This window comes from Molossus molossus, unplaced genomic scaffold, assembly GCF_014108415.1.
Source record: "Molossus molossus isolate mMolMol1 unplaced genomic scaffold, mMolMol1.p scaffold_m16_p_3, whole genome shotgun sequence".
Lineage (NCBI taxonomy): Eukaryota > Metazoa > Chordata > Mammalia > Chiroptera > Molossidae > Molossus > Molossus molossus.
Window position 1 is genome coordinate 118105959 of NW_023425366.1, and position 14652 is coordinate 118120610.

A 14652-nucleotide genomic window follows, 5' to 3' on the forward strand; every position below is an offset into this window, starting at 1 on the left:
TTATCTTCAGATAGGATGGGAAAGAGAGAGGGAGGAAAAGAGAGAGAAAGAAACATTGATATGAGAGAGACACATCGACCGGCTGCCACCCGCACAACCCCAACTGGGGCCGGAGACAAACTGCAACTGAGGTATGTGCCCTTAGTGGGAACTGAACACAGGACTCTCTGGTCTGCAGGCCGACGCTTTAACCTCTGAGCCAAACCAGCCAGGGCTACATAAATATTTTTTGATGACAGTCTTTACCACCTTTGTATTACAAAATACTCATCTTAATTACCTTCTACTACCTTTACAATTTTATTTTTTATCTTGCGTCTTCATCATTTTCTACTGATTGTTCTGAATTATTTTTTCCCCCAAAGTAGAATTTTTTTTTGTTTTAAAAATAGTAGATGCTTGTTGTAAAACATTCAAACAATGCATGCTCCCATCCCTGTCCTGATATAACCACCAGATAATATTAGGGTTTTTTCTAAGAACAGATACAAACATATAAAGTTAATAAAGAAAAAAACGAATGACTATAGTACTATTCTATAGCTTTTTTTTTTTTTAGCTTATTATGTTAGAAACAGCTTTTCATGAAAGTATAATGGTCTAATGTAGTATTATTATTATTATAATCACTTTTTTATATCTCACAATTTTTTATAGGTCAGGATTTGGGCAGACCTCAGCTGTGCCATTCTTTTGCTCCACATGGCTTTGACTGGGGTCTTTAGAGGTGGTTCTTATTTTTCATGACTGAATATTATTTCATTACGTCTGTTGCCATAATTTGTTTAATTAGTCTGCATTTGAAAGGCATTTATAAGTTTTCCAATTCTTAATTTAATCAAAGTGTGATGCCTATTTTTGCCCATAAGAAGTGGAACTACTGGATCAAAAGAAATGCACATTTTTCTTTTTGATACATGCTACTTTCCAAGCCATACTAAATTGCTTCATCACCAAAGCAATTTAAAGAAATTGTCTGAGAATTGCTGTTTCTTTATATCCTCATCAATACCACTTATATCTTTGTCATATTGACAGGTGAAAAATGCCTTTTTAAAATTTCATTTCTTGCCCTGGCCTGTTTGTTAAGTGGTTAGAGTTTTGGCCCACAGACCAGATAGACGTGGGTTCGGTTCCCGCTAAGGGCATCTACCTCGGTTGCAGTGTGTCCCTGGCCTTGGTTGGGGTCTTGTGGGTGGCAGCCACTTGGTGTGTCTCTCTTTTTTTTTTTTTTCCTCACCCGAGGACATTTTTCCATTTTTTGTTCAGGTAGAGGGGGGGGGGGAGAGAGGAACAGAGAGAGAGAGAGAAACATCGATGTGAAAGGGACACATCGAGTGGCTGCCACCCGCACAACCGACCAGGGCCGGGGACAAACTGCAACCGAGGCACGCGCCCTCAGCGGGAACCGAACCGGGTCTCTCAGGACCGCAGGCCGACGCTCCAACCGCTGAACCAAACCGGCCAGGGCTGGTGTGTCTCTCTTACATCAATGTTTCTCTCTCTCTTCCTCCCTCTCTCTCTCTCCCGCTTTATCTAAAAATAAATGCAAAAATGTCCTCGGGTGAGGATTAAAGAAAAAAAATTTTTTTCATTTCTTTAATGATTAGTTAGATAGAACTTTTTTAACAGCTCTTTTGAGATATATTCATATACAATTTAAATCCCCCTCTTTAAAGTATACAGTTTAATAGTATTTAGTATACTGTGCAACCACCATCACAATTTTAGAACAGTTTTATCACTCTAAAAACGAAACCCTCTACTATTAACTCCCCATTTCTTCTGATCCCTCAGCATTTTCTGCCTCTATGCATTTATCTACTTTGGGCATTTTATAGAAATGGAATTATACAATATGTGCTCTTTTGTGGCTGGCTGTTGTCACTTAGCACAGTGATTTTCAACCTTTTTCATCTCATAGCACACCAAAAAAATATTTTTTTTTTGCTGATCTGACAAAAGAATAGGTATAAATTTGATTCATTCACATTAGGCAACTATTGTGTTGGCTGTTGTAATTTTTTTTGTTTTTTTGGACAGTCTAAGGAAAAACAGGTCAGTGCCCCTGACCAAATAGTCAGGTATTATTGCATGTTTTAAATTTTTTTGAGGCATACCAGTGTGCCTGCCGCAGCACACCGGTTGAAAATTGCTGACTTAGCAAAATGTTTTTAAAGTTTATCAGTTGATGGCCATTTGAGTTGTTTTCTGCTTTTTGGCTATCATGAATAATGCTGTTACAAACATTTGTGTACACGTTTTTTATGTAAACATATGTTTCAGTTTTCTTTGGTATATTATTAGGGTAATTGCTGGATCACATGACATTCCAGTAGTGTACGAAGGTTTCTGTTTTTTTCACATGCTCACCAAACTTGTTACTCTCTTTTTTTTTTTATTGTAGCCATCCTGGTGGGTGCAAAATGGTATCTCATTGTAGTTCTGGTTTGCATTTCTTTAATGGCTAATGTTGTTAAGCATCTTTTTGTCCACTTTGAAATTAGGTTATTTTTTTTGTAATTGAGCTAGAAGAGTTCTTTGTATGTTTTAGATATAAGTCCCTTATTACATCTATGATTTGCAAATATTTTCTCTAATTCTTTGGATTTTCTTGCACTTTCTCCATAGTGTCCTTTGAAGCATAACCATTTTTAAAAAATTTTAAAGATGTTTAAATTGATTTTTAGAGAGAGACAAAAGGAGATGGGGAGAGAGAGAGAGAGAAACATTCATGTGAGAGGGAAACATCAATTGACTACCGCCTGCACGCACCCCCCCTGACTGGGCATCAAGCCCAAAACCCAGTTATGTGCCCTAACTGAGAATTGAACCAGCAATGTTTCAGTGCACTGGATGACACCCAGCCAACTGAGCCTTACCAGCCAGGGCACAATTTTAAATTTTAATGAGGTTCAATTTATTTTTTGTTGTTTTTTTGTGCTTTTGATGACATATCTGAGAATCCATTGCCTAATCCGAGGTCATGATTATTTACTCCTATGATCTTTTTCTAAATGTTTTTTATAGTTTCAGCTCTCACATTTAGGTCTTTTATTCATTTTGAATTACTTTTTGAGTTTAAGGTGAAGAAGGGGTTCACCTTCATTTTTTTTTACATGTGGATATCTAGTTGATCTGTCCATTTCATCACCGTTAAGTGAAAAAGCTATTTTTTTCTTCATTGAGTTTTCTTGACACTGAGGTGTAGAACATTTTATATAATAAGTGCTACAACCTTTCCGGAAAACAATTTGGCAACATACAGGGTGGGGCAAAAATAGGTTTATACTTGTTCCTATGAAAACTAATACAATGAATAATAATGCAAGAATAAACTGCCCTGCTTAGGTGGCTCAGTTGGTTGGAGCATCTTCCCAAACACCAAGAAGGGTTTCGGATTCAGTTCCTGGTGAGGGCACATATCTAGGTTTTGGGTTTGTTCCCCTGTCTGGCGAGTACTGGAGGCAACAGGTCAATGTTTCGCTCTCACATTAATGTTCTCTCTTTCTCTCTTCCTCCCTCTCTAAAATCAATAAAAACATCCTCAGATGAGGATTTTCAAAAAGAAGAGAAAACTAATAAACTGTTTTGTGTACTCTAAACTGTACATCTACTTTTGCCTCACCTGTATATCAGGAGCTTCTATTTTCACTTTTCAAAAATAACCAATTTTTCCTTTTTTAAACCTTAATCTTATGTCTTTATGTTAAGTTTTTTTATTCTAAAAATATTCTTTATTTTTCTAATACTTTTATTCATTTTAAACTATTTTTATGCATTCTAATTTATCTGAAATTTATTTTTGTATTTTAAAGTTATATAGGAATCAATGAACATGTTTCTTTTTCTAGACGTATGTAAAGAAATCTGTAGCTTTATAATTTTGGTATCTGGTAAGAGAGATTTCTCTTTTATTCTTACTATTTTTCAAACAAAATTGCATAAAATATATGCTCTGTGCCAGTTTTGGTTCTGTAGTTTTAAAGGGAGGTTCCTGTCTAAGCACTTTTCTTTCATTCTCAGTGCCCGCCTGGGCAGTGGGGACTAAGCAGGGAAGTTTATAGAGTCTGAGGATGCTTCTGACATAGATTTCAGTCCACTTAAAGTTCATACAACCCTTTCATCTCATTGAGCAACAATCTGAGAGAGGAGAAAGTTAAACACACCCCATGTTGGTAAGCACTTTGCAAACTGGATTAATGCTGTACAAGTATACAGATTTATATGGGGAGGGTGCCATGAGACATATCTTCTTTTCCATTTTGCTCTTGCTTCAGCTTCATCCTCCAGTTTGCTTTTGAGATACATGCACATCTATAGATAGATAATAGACCACATTTTGAATATGCTGTATAGTTTCCAACCATGCTAGTTCTATATGTTGAGGTTTAACATATCATCAGGTATAATTCAAAAGACACTGTTGCCCTGGCCAGTTTTGCTCAGCGGTTAGTGTCAGGACCAGAGAGACCCAGGTTTGGTTCCTGCTAAGGGCATGTACTTTGGTTGCAGTTTGTCCCCGCCCCTGGTTGGGGTTGTATGGGTACCAACTAGTCGATGTGTCTCTCTCACATCAATGTTTTTCTCTCTTTCTCTCTCTCTCCCTCCTGCTCTACCTGAAGATAAATACAAAAATGTCTTCGGGTGAAGATTAAAAAAAAAAAAAAGACACTATTAAAGACATCCCTGCCCTGGCTGGTGTGGCTCAGTGGAGTGGTGAGAGCATTGGCCCGAGCCCCAAAGGGTCTTGGGTTCAATTACTAGTCAAGGGCATATACATGGGTTGCAAGTTGGATCCCTGGCCCTGGTTAGCACACATACGGGAGACAGTTAGTGGATGTGTCTCTCTCACATCGATGTGCCCACCCCACCACTTCCTCTCTCTCTCAAGTCAATAGGGAAAAAAAAAATTGTAGATGAGGATTTAAAAAAAAAAATAGGCCCTGGCCGGTTTGGTTCAGCAGTTAGAGCATCGGCCAGCAGACCAATGAGTCGCGGGTTCGATTCCAATCAAGAGGACGTACCTTGGTTGCAGTTCATCCCCAGCCCTGGTTCGGCATAGTGCTGGAGGCAGCCAGTCGATGTGTCTCTCTCTCTTTCCCTCCCTCTGTCTCTATCTTAAGATAAATGAAAAAATATCCTTGGGTGAGGACTAAAAAAAGAAAGAAAGAAATAGCCCAGCCAGTGTGGCTCAAGGATTGAGCGGCATCCCATGCACCAAGAGGTCGCCAGTTCAATTCCTGGTCAGGGCACACGCCCGGGTTTTAGGCTTGATCCCCCGTAGGGGGCATGCAGGAGGCAGCCAATTGGTGTTTCTCTCATCAATGCAACTATCTCTCCCTCTCCCTTCCTCTCTCAAAAATCAATAAAAACATATTTAAAAAAGAAATAGCAGGCTTGGTCTCTTCAAGTCAGTGTCATAAAATAGAGAGGAATCATGATAAAATTGAGGGTGTGGGCCTCAATTGGGTCCTGATTAGTGCAAACCAGGTATAAAAGTCTTTTCTTTTTTTTTTTAATAACTAGAGAATTCATGTATGGATTTAGGTATTCGCAGATATTAAAGAATTATCAGTCATTTTATTAGGTGTTCGTTTCCCTCTGCTTTTCTATGTTTGAAATTTTTGTAGATGCAAAAGAAAGAGACCTAAACAAGGATCACCTTATATTTCTCACATTCTGTATATCATTCCTGTTCATTTCTGGTTGGACATTTTTTTTTTCCAGAATAAACTGATGGAGGAGGAGACTTTTTTTTTTTAGGAAGGAATTTTTTTTTATTTTTTAACTATGTTTTTTATTGATTTTTAGAGAGAGAGGAAGGGAGAGGGAGATAGAAACATCAGTCCATGGGACGATGCTCAGTCCACTGAGCCATACTGGCTGGGCAAGGAATATGTATTTTTGATACATCTTTATTGTTGAAAGTATTAAAAATGTCCCTCCTTCCCCCCATTGACATCCCCCTCCCCACTCTTGCCCCTGCCCCACCTCTGCCTTCACTGCATTGTTGCCTGTGTCTGTTGGTTATGCATACAAGTTCTTTGGTTTATCTCTTCCTGCCCTGCAGTGTACTAGAGTTCCCTTTTCTCCACACCCTCTCCAGCACTTTTTGTTTGATGATTTGTTGATGGCAGCCATTCTGGCAGGTGTGAGGTGATGTCTCATAGTCATTTTAATTTGCATCTCTCTGGTGAACATTTTTTTTATATGTCTCTTGGCCATTTTATAGTTTTTTTTCTCTTAATTCCAAGTGCATGGTTTTGATTCGTAATTTGAAGAGTCACAGTGGTGGTTTACTTTAGGGAAGGCAGAGAGGGTTGTTAAGAACACTAGAGTTCATCTGAAGAATGTTGGTAGTTTGTAAAGAATAAGAAGACTCCATAGATCACGTTTTCTATTTTCTTTGCAGTTAAGAGGTACAACCAGTCTGGCTTGTTATTTTATGTTTTTGTTAATCCTTACCCAAGGATATTTTTCCATTGATTTTTTTTTTTTTTTTAGATGAGGGAGGGAGGAGGGAGAGAGAGAGAGAGAAACAGACAAACATTGATTGAGTGTCTCCCACATGATTCTGACCAGGGCGAGATATCGAACCTGCAACCCAGGTACATACCCTTGACCAGGCATCAGACCCATGACCCCTCGGTTTGACACTCTAACCGCTGAGCCAAACCTGCCAGGGCTGGCGTGTTGTTTTTAAAGGATGAAAGCAGCTAAACTCTATTTCCGTATCTTTATCAGATCAGCAAATACTTTTTGAAAATATTGTCAGCTGTCTGAGTAGAAATTATAATGGAAGGAAAAGCATTTTATAAGCATTAGCAATTGTACTGGATGGTTGTATTAAGGATAAGTATCAGTCAGCTTCCGGTCAAGACGATGGCACAGGTAAACATGGTACTCGCCTCCTCTCACAACCACATCAAAATTACAACTAAAGTACAGAACAGCCATCCTTCAGAACCACCTGAAATCAAGCTGAATGGAAGTCCTACAACTACAAAATTAAAGAAGCAGCCACATCGAGACTGGTAGGAGGGGCGGAGGTAGACGGGCTGGTCCCACACCCACGTGTGGTGGATAAAAATCAGGAGAGAGACCTCAGTTGTGAAGGTCCTCCTTGAGGAGTGACAGGTCCCGGTCCCACACCAGGCACCCAGCTCAGGGTTCCAGTGCCAGTCAGGGAAGTCTGTAAAAACCAGTGGGAACTGAGGCTGAGGGAGGTAAGGCTGCTGGAGCCCCAGGCAGCTCCTCTTCAAGGGCCTGTGCACAGACTTACTCGGACCAGCTCTCTCTGAGCTCCAGCATGGAGAGGGGAGGCAGCTTGAAAGGCAGCAGACACATATGGGGAAGAACTGAATTGTTTGGCATCGGGGTAAGGACTGGAGCGGCAGCTTTCTCCTAGGCAGACATTCTGGTGGAGGCCTTGTTTCTTCGGTGAGCCCTTCCCCCACAGGGCAGGCAGACGGCTGCCATTTCTGGCACTCCAACAGCCTGGCTCACACTGTGTGCCCCGCCCTGGTGATTCCCTGAGGCCCTGCCCCACTCAACTTTCTGGCCCACCCAAATTGTTACCAGTGGCTTTACCATAGGATTGGCCTGTTTGGGCTCTTGCTTCATATTTTCATAAATTCTCTCAAGCAGCATCTGGCCACAGTGAGTCCCATACCTCTTGCTAAGGTGTCCCAGGTCAGGCACTAGAAGCAGCCAGCCTTGGTTCACAGCTTGGCTTCACCTGGAAGTGTCTCCCACATGATTCTGACCAGGGCGAGATATCGAACCTGCAACCCAGGTACATACCCTTGACCAGGCACAAGAAACAGCCATCTGCAGATCGCTTTGTAGCTTATGCCTGGTGGCCCTGGGTAGGACACAGGCAGTGGCTACCTTGCCCCAGAGCCAGCACACCCAGTAGACAGCTTCAAACCACATCAAAGCACCACCACCGAACCACCTCCACAAGTGACACACTTGAGGAACGGACTTGGGGCACCAGAGCACTGCTGAAGTAAGTCTTGCTCTGTGTGGTGAGCCCTTGCACAGCCAGTCATCCAAGGTAGAGGTTGGTGGTTAGTGGGCACAGCCAGTCCTTGCAGCTGACCAGCCTGAGTAAACCTTCCCACTGATGTGCCACCACCAATCAAGACTCAATTACAACAGAAGGATATAAAAGTCCACACAAGAAGTGTACCTTGAGGGCCCAGCTGGGTGATCAGGGAGGCTGTGCCACTGGACCTACAGGACACCTACTACAACAGGCCATCCTAGGAAGTCTTGGTGACATAGAAACTCTACCTAATACATAGAAACAAACACAGGGAGACAGCCAAAATGAGGAGACAAAGAAACATGTCCCAAATGAAAGAACAGAACAAAACTCCAGGAAAAGAACTGAATGAAATGGAGATAAGCAATCTAACAGATGCAGAATTCAAAACATTGCTTATAAGGACACTCGGTGAACTTAGCGAGGGCCTCAAGAGCATAATAAAGGACTAGTCAGAAAAAAAAAATGTCCAACCAGAAATGAACAGGAATGATATACAGAATGTGAGAAATATAAGGTGATCCTTGTTTAGGTCTCTTTCTTTTGCATCTACAAAAATTTCAAACATAGAAAGCAGAGGGAAACGAACACCTAATAAAATGACTGATAATTCTTTAATATCTGTGAATACCTAAATCCATACACGAATTCTCTAGTTATTAAAAAAAAAAAAAAGACTTTTATACCTGGTTTGCACTAATCAGGACCCAATTGAGGCCCCACCCTCAATTTTATCATGATTCCTCTCTATTTTATGACACTGACTTGAAGAGACCAAGCCTGCACTAACTGAAATAAAGAATACAGAGAATCAGTAGTAGAGTAGGTGAAGCCAAGAAGCAAACCATCGATTTGGAATGTAAGGAAGCAAAAAACACCCAATCAGAACAGCAAAAAGAACAAACAATCCAAAAAAAATGAGGATAGTATAAGGAGCCTGTGGGACAACTTCAAGTGTGCCAACATTCCCGTCATGGGAGTGCCAGAAGGAGAAGAGAGGGCAAGAAATTGAAAACCTTTTTGTAAAAATAATGACTGAAAACTTTCCTAACTTGGTGAAGGAAAGAGACATACAAGTCTAGGAAGCACAGAGTGTTCCAAACAAGATGAACCCAAAGAGGTCCACATCAAGGCACATTATCATCAAAATGCCAAAGGTTAAAGACAGAGAATCTTGAAGAAGAAGATTAAAAAATATGAACAATAAAATGGCAATAAATACATATCTATCAGCAATTGAATCTGCAAACAAAATGAGCAAGCAGATCAGAAACAGACTCATAGATACAGAGAATTTTTTTGGTTGCCAAATGGAAGGGGAGTTGGGTGAAAAAGATGGAAGGATTAAGAAGTACAAATTGGTTGTTAGACTGATGAACCTCAAAGTGAAGGAGGGAGGTGGGGTGGGAAGAGAGAAACCAGAGAACTTATATGCATTTTTCATAACCAATAGACACAGACAGTAGTGTGGGGAAAGCAGGAGGGAGTTTGGGGGGGTGGTGAAGAGGGACATCTGTAATACATTCAACAATAAAGATAAGTTTAAGCCCTGGCCGGTTTAGCTCAGCGGTTAGAGCGTCGGCCTGCGGTCCCGAGAGACCCAGGTTCAGTTCCCACTGAGGGCATGTACTTCGGTTGCAGTTTGTCCCCGGCCCTGGTTGGTCGTGCGGGTGGCAGCCACTCAGTGTGTCCCTTTCACATCGATGTTTCTCTCTCTCTCTCTTTTCCTCTCTCTTCCTCCCACTCTATCTGTACAAAAAATGGAAAAATGTCCTTGGGTGAGGATAAAAAAAAAAAAGATAAGTTTAAAAAAAATCACTACCATCAAAAAAAAATTAGGTGTCACCCAAGCGGTGTGGCTTAGTGGATTCAGCATCGATCCATGGACTGAGAGGTCCCGGTTTGATTCTTGGTCAGGGCACATGCCTGGGTTGTAGGCTGGATCCCTGTGCAGGAGGCAGCCAGTTGATGTTAGCGGTCTCACACTGATGTTTCTCTCTCTCTCTCGCTCTCTCTCTCTCCCCCCCCTTCCTCTCTCTTAAAAAAAAAATCAATAAAAACATTTTTTAAAAATAAGTGTTGTATTAATTTTTAGGACAGGTAATGAATACTATAAGTATTGTCCTTCTGGTCACAAGATCATGAAATTCAGAGGGTGACTCTCATTATTCTTCTGCACCAGATATTTTTCAGTTATGTGAACCATATGAAATTGACAATGTTTGGCCATTTAGACCTACAGAAACAATAGCTTCATATGGTTTAACCTAATATAATACATAGCTTTTTCTATATTTTTATATATTGTAGAATGAGTTGGGTTTGGGTTACTACAGTTAAGATTAAGCATCATTTTCTTGCTGTGAGACAATCATACACAAGCGAACTTGAATCAGCCTTGCTTCTCAGTTGGTTTATTTCTTTGCTTCTTTATCTTTCTTAAAAGTCTCTGATAAATTAAAGAGAACCACACCAGCTGCCTTCTCTCTGTGGCTGATACTATCCATCAACTTTAACATTAGTTTGAAAAATAATTAATGAACATGAATTGGAACTCTAAAAGCTTATTAAAATGTTTATTAATTTGTTTTATTTTAGTCTCAGATGCAAACATCAGTGGGAATTGTACCCACACAAGCAATTGCAACGGGCCCCACTGCAGATCCTGAAAAACGCAAACTGATACAGCAGCAGCTGGTTCTACTGCTTCACGCTCATAAATGTCAGAGACGAGAACAAGCAAACGGAGAGGTTCGGGCCTGCTCTCTCCCACATTGTCGAACTATGAAAAATGTTTTGAATCACATGACACACTGTCAGGCTGGGAAAGCCTGTCAAGGTAAGTGCCATTTTCTGAATTCCTACTGGCAACGCTTTGGATGAAATTTGTCCTTGTTATTAGGCAGCTCTCTTGTTATAAGGTTCTTGCAATCTCTATCTTCACACACCATCCAGTCAGATGCCACTGGAACACTTAACTGCTGAAGAGAAAGGCGATTTGGTTTTATAATAATATTCTGTGACTTTATACTAGATGAGGCTGTGCATTGCATTTGTTCTTTTCCTCCTTCCTCTGTCACAGAAGACACGTGTCACTTCTTAAGCACAGTCTTCATTATAAATGTCTATAGCATGGTTCTCTTTTGGGCAGGGTAGCGCACACATGCATGCACACACCCTTTTCGCACCAAGAGCATCTCTCTTGCAGCTGTGTCGTGTTCAGACTGCCAGGGCCCACTGCCTTGCTCTTCCACACTTGCGTCTTGAAGCTAATCAGGATACCAGGGAAGTTGTCCTGGGAACTGTGTGCACCGTATCATCTCTGCCACCTCCCTCCCCTCAAGGAGGTGGTGACTCCGGCACATCATGTGCCCCCCTTCCCCCTCTTCTATGGCAGACCCCTTGATTCTACCAAAGAAAGTGTTTCTTACTAACTACTATACTTTCCGCTAATCTTGACCCTCTTTCTTTTTCTTTCTTGTGCTCCTAAACCTTGGGGAGAATCTCTCCCTGATCTCCCTCTCTCCCTTTGTGACATTTGTGAGTCCCCAGCATAACCCTTACCCTGATGGAGAAGCCGAAAAGGGTTATGTCACCTTTAGAAAGAAATCGCAATGCCTTCGTATGGAAGCGAAGATAAAGACTGAGAATAATCAGGTTTAATTACCCTCTCAAGTACTTTGAAGGAGGCCAGGCCTCCTTCAGAATCTCCACAGACTTCTCATTTGCTTCTCTATCTGTATTTCTTCAATAAGAGTATTTAGATGGTTTCATCCTTAAACATAATGTAACATTTTTATTTTATATAGTGATAGTACAGAATTATTCTACCTTTCCTTCCAGTTGTTTGGTACTTCAGGTCAAAAAGCTTTTGTTTTGTTTTTGTTTTGTGAGCTGAACCTTAATCACCATCATTCATAACATTGCTTCTATGGGAAGTTTTTGTTTGGAATTCTCAACAGTCGACTTACAAACCTTTTGGAAAACTGCCTGTTTGTAAGTTGAGGACTGCCTGTACTGTGTAATGGTTACCCTTGTTACCATTTTCTTATGGAACCTGGCATTATAATTTAGGTGTAATTGAAAGTGTGACGATTTGGATAGAAAAATAACATCTCGTTGTTTTTCTGGTCATAGTTGCCCATTGTGCATCTTCACGACAAATCATCTCTCATTGGAAGAACTGCACACGACATGACTGCCCTGTTTGCCTCCCTTTGAAAAATGCCAGTGACAAGCGAAACCAACAAAGTAAGTGAGCATTGGGGGTAGAGAAGCTTGGAGATGAGAAAATAAGCTATTTCTGAAGAGAATACAGAAGCATAGGTAGGAAGCAGGGCAGAAATTATGAACCACAAAGTATAGTAGCAAGTAAAGACATACAGTGACAAAGGATGAAGCAAAGCTTAGTGAGTGGACAGATTCTCATTGTGCTCAGTGGGCGTGGTCATTTTGGAATTTCATTCCCTGCCACCACCACCCCTTTGTGTTAGAATTGGCAGCAGTGGAGCAGTGGAAGAGAGGATCATCACCAACTGGACCACTCTTCCTATTTCTTGACAGATACTCAGTATCTGAGGATTTGAATGTTGCGTCATTATAATTGCAGTGACTTTGGGGGTGGGGCAGGGGAAATAGAGGGATGCTTCTTTTGGAATCGGAATCCTCTTATCCTAAAGTAAATTTGGGGTCTGTGTCATAGACGAGTCAGTCAGGCCGGGTCAGTATAGAATCCCACATGTAGACATTTGGGAAGTTTCCATCCTCCATGGAGCTGCAATTCCCAGTCCTATTTACATAACCAATAATTTATTCAGTACAGATTGAGAGTCTGCCCCAGACTGGCCGCATTCTGATCATTCCCATTGTTTTGCCTTCTTTGGCTTCATCTGTGTAGCCTTTAGCTGATTGATCCATTAAGCAGTGATCCCTGTTCAGGAGGCTTGTGTGTGGCTCCCAGGGGTTCCCTGTAGCCATCAGAGCAGTGAAAAGATGAGCATCTCTTCCCAATTTCAAGTCATTTCCTGTCATTTTAGAGGTAAAATTGTGGTCTTGGGTGTGTCCCTGAGTTTGGACAGATAGAATGTGCTCTTTGATATCATGTCTGACTGGAGCTGCTCCCTGTGACTTTGAGCACAGCATAGTCTTTCTAGTCTTTCTCCATCTTGTCAATGCCATCTTGCCACCCTCCCCTGTTTGTGGTTACGTGTTCATTACTCTCATTCTTCGTGATCATCTTCATGACCCCATTGCTACCTGGAGAATGTTTGCTGCTTTTCTTTCTGGTTGTTTGCGAGTGGCACAAGGAAAGATGGAAAAGCACATTGTTCCTATGTGTCAGGGAGTGGAGCACCGGTGATACCCATGTGCTTTTCCTTTAAGTCCAACTCGCCTCCATCCTGAGAGGATGCCTAGTGTGCTGACTCTGCTCAACAGTGTCCATGTCACATAGGAGAGACATTCTGGGGTCATGGGCCTGTTAGTGGCCTTTCCTCTCCACAGGAGTCATACTTAAGTTTCCTTTCAAAGTCACTTTCCAAAATAAGTTAAATTATGTTTTGATGACCAAAGTTTGAATTAATAACAATTTTTCTGGATATATCTTATATAAAGTGAAAGTCTAGGAATCTGGGTCTTCTAGAACACAAGATATTTGGGACAGGATGTGAGGGCGATCTGGCTGCGACATCTGTCACCCCATTGATCGCCAGGGTTGATTCGGCTGATCTGGCTGGCTAGGCGGGTGTCCCCCTCCTCCCTCAACCGATCCATGTTCGTCCCTCCCGAAGCTGCACGCTCGGTCGAAGAGGTCGACCTTCCCCCCAGAGGAGAGGACCGGTCTTCGGTCAAGGGTATATGAGTAGCTGCGCTCCCCTGCTAGAACCTCCAAACAAGCTCTCAAGATATTTGGGACAGTAGTTCTAAAAGAATATAGTCTGTTTTTCCTCCAAGTTAGTATAAAGCCATTTTTTAAACTATTATATTGTGATGGTTATAATTTCTTGTGTTTTAGGAAGCATTTCAGTAATAGGTTTTTTAAGGGCTAAAATTCATTGTCAGGTTTGTAGTTGTACAGTATTAATTCTGTGAATATTGAGCTAAAGACTTCATTCTGAACTTTTAATTTAGAGGTATGGCTTTTCTGGGACCTTTTTGTTTTTAGTATATATCACCATGACGATTGTAAACTTTTAGGATTTCTCTTTTTAAGAAACACTTATGTGGTTTTCGTTTTTAAAAAACTGTATGTGGTTTTGTGTGTGTGTATGTTAAACATCCTTGTAACTGCCTGGCTGTTGTGACAATTAATCCGGTGCGTGCTCTCTGAAGTGGTAAACCACAGTGTTTCTACTAGTCATAATGTAAGGTGTTACCAGGACGATTTTATAATGTAAAGTCATGGAGCATATTTAGATTAACTTTGTGCAAAATTTTAGTAATTTTCATGAAAGAAATAAAAGCTTCTATTTAGAAAATTATTGAATGCTTCTCAGATTAAGTTTCAACTTTGAGTGTGTTCCTTTGGCTGTAACAGTAGTTTTGTGAGTATAGAAGAGTTTGATGTAAGTGAGAAAGTTTCAGTGATATCTTTCCTGTAA

The 14652-nt window shown here is 41.0% G+C and overlaps 1 protein-coding gene across 6 annotated transcripts in view; it reads left to right on the plus strand.

The window, feature by feature from the left end:
• The window catches only part of LOC118641604 (CREB binding protein), a 149398-nt gene that overhangs the window by 74952 nt on the left and 59794 nt on the right, over nucleotides 1-14652 (plus strand). For all 6 annotated transcript variants that reach the window (XM_036278906.1, XM_036278910.1, XM_036278904.1 and 3 more), the window contains 2 exons: nucleotides 10652-10892; nucleotides 12191-12304. In XM_036278906.1, the coding sequence (XP_036134799.1) occupies nucleotides 10652-10892; nucleotides 12191-12304 (355 nt within the window). The remainder of the gene's footprint in view (nucleotides 1-10651; nucleotides 10893-12190; nucleotides 12305-14652) is intronic.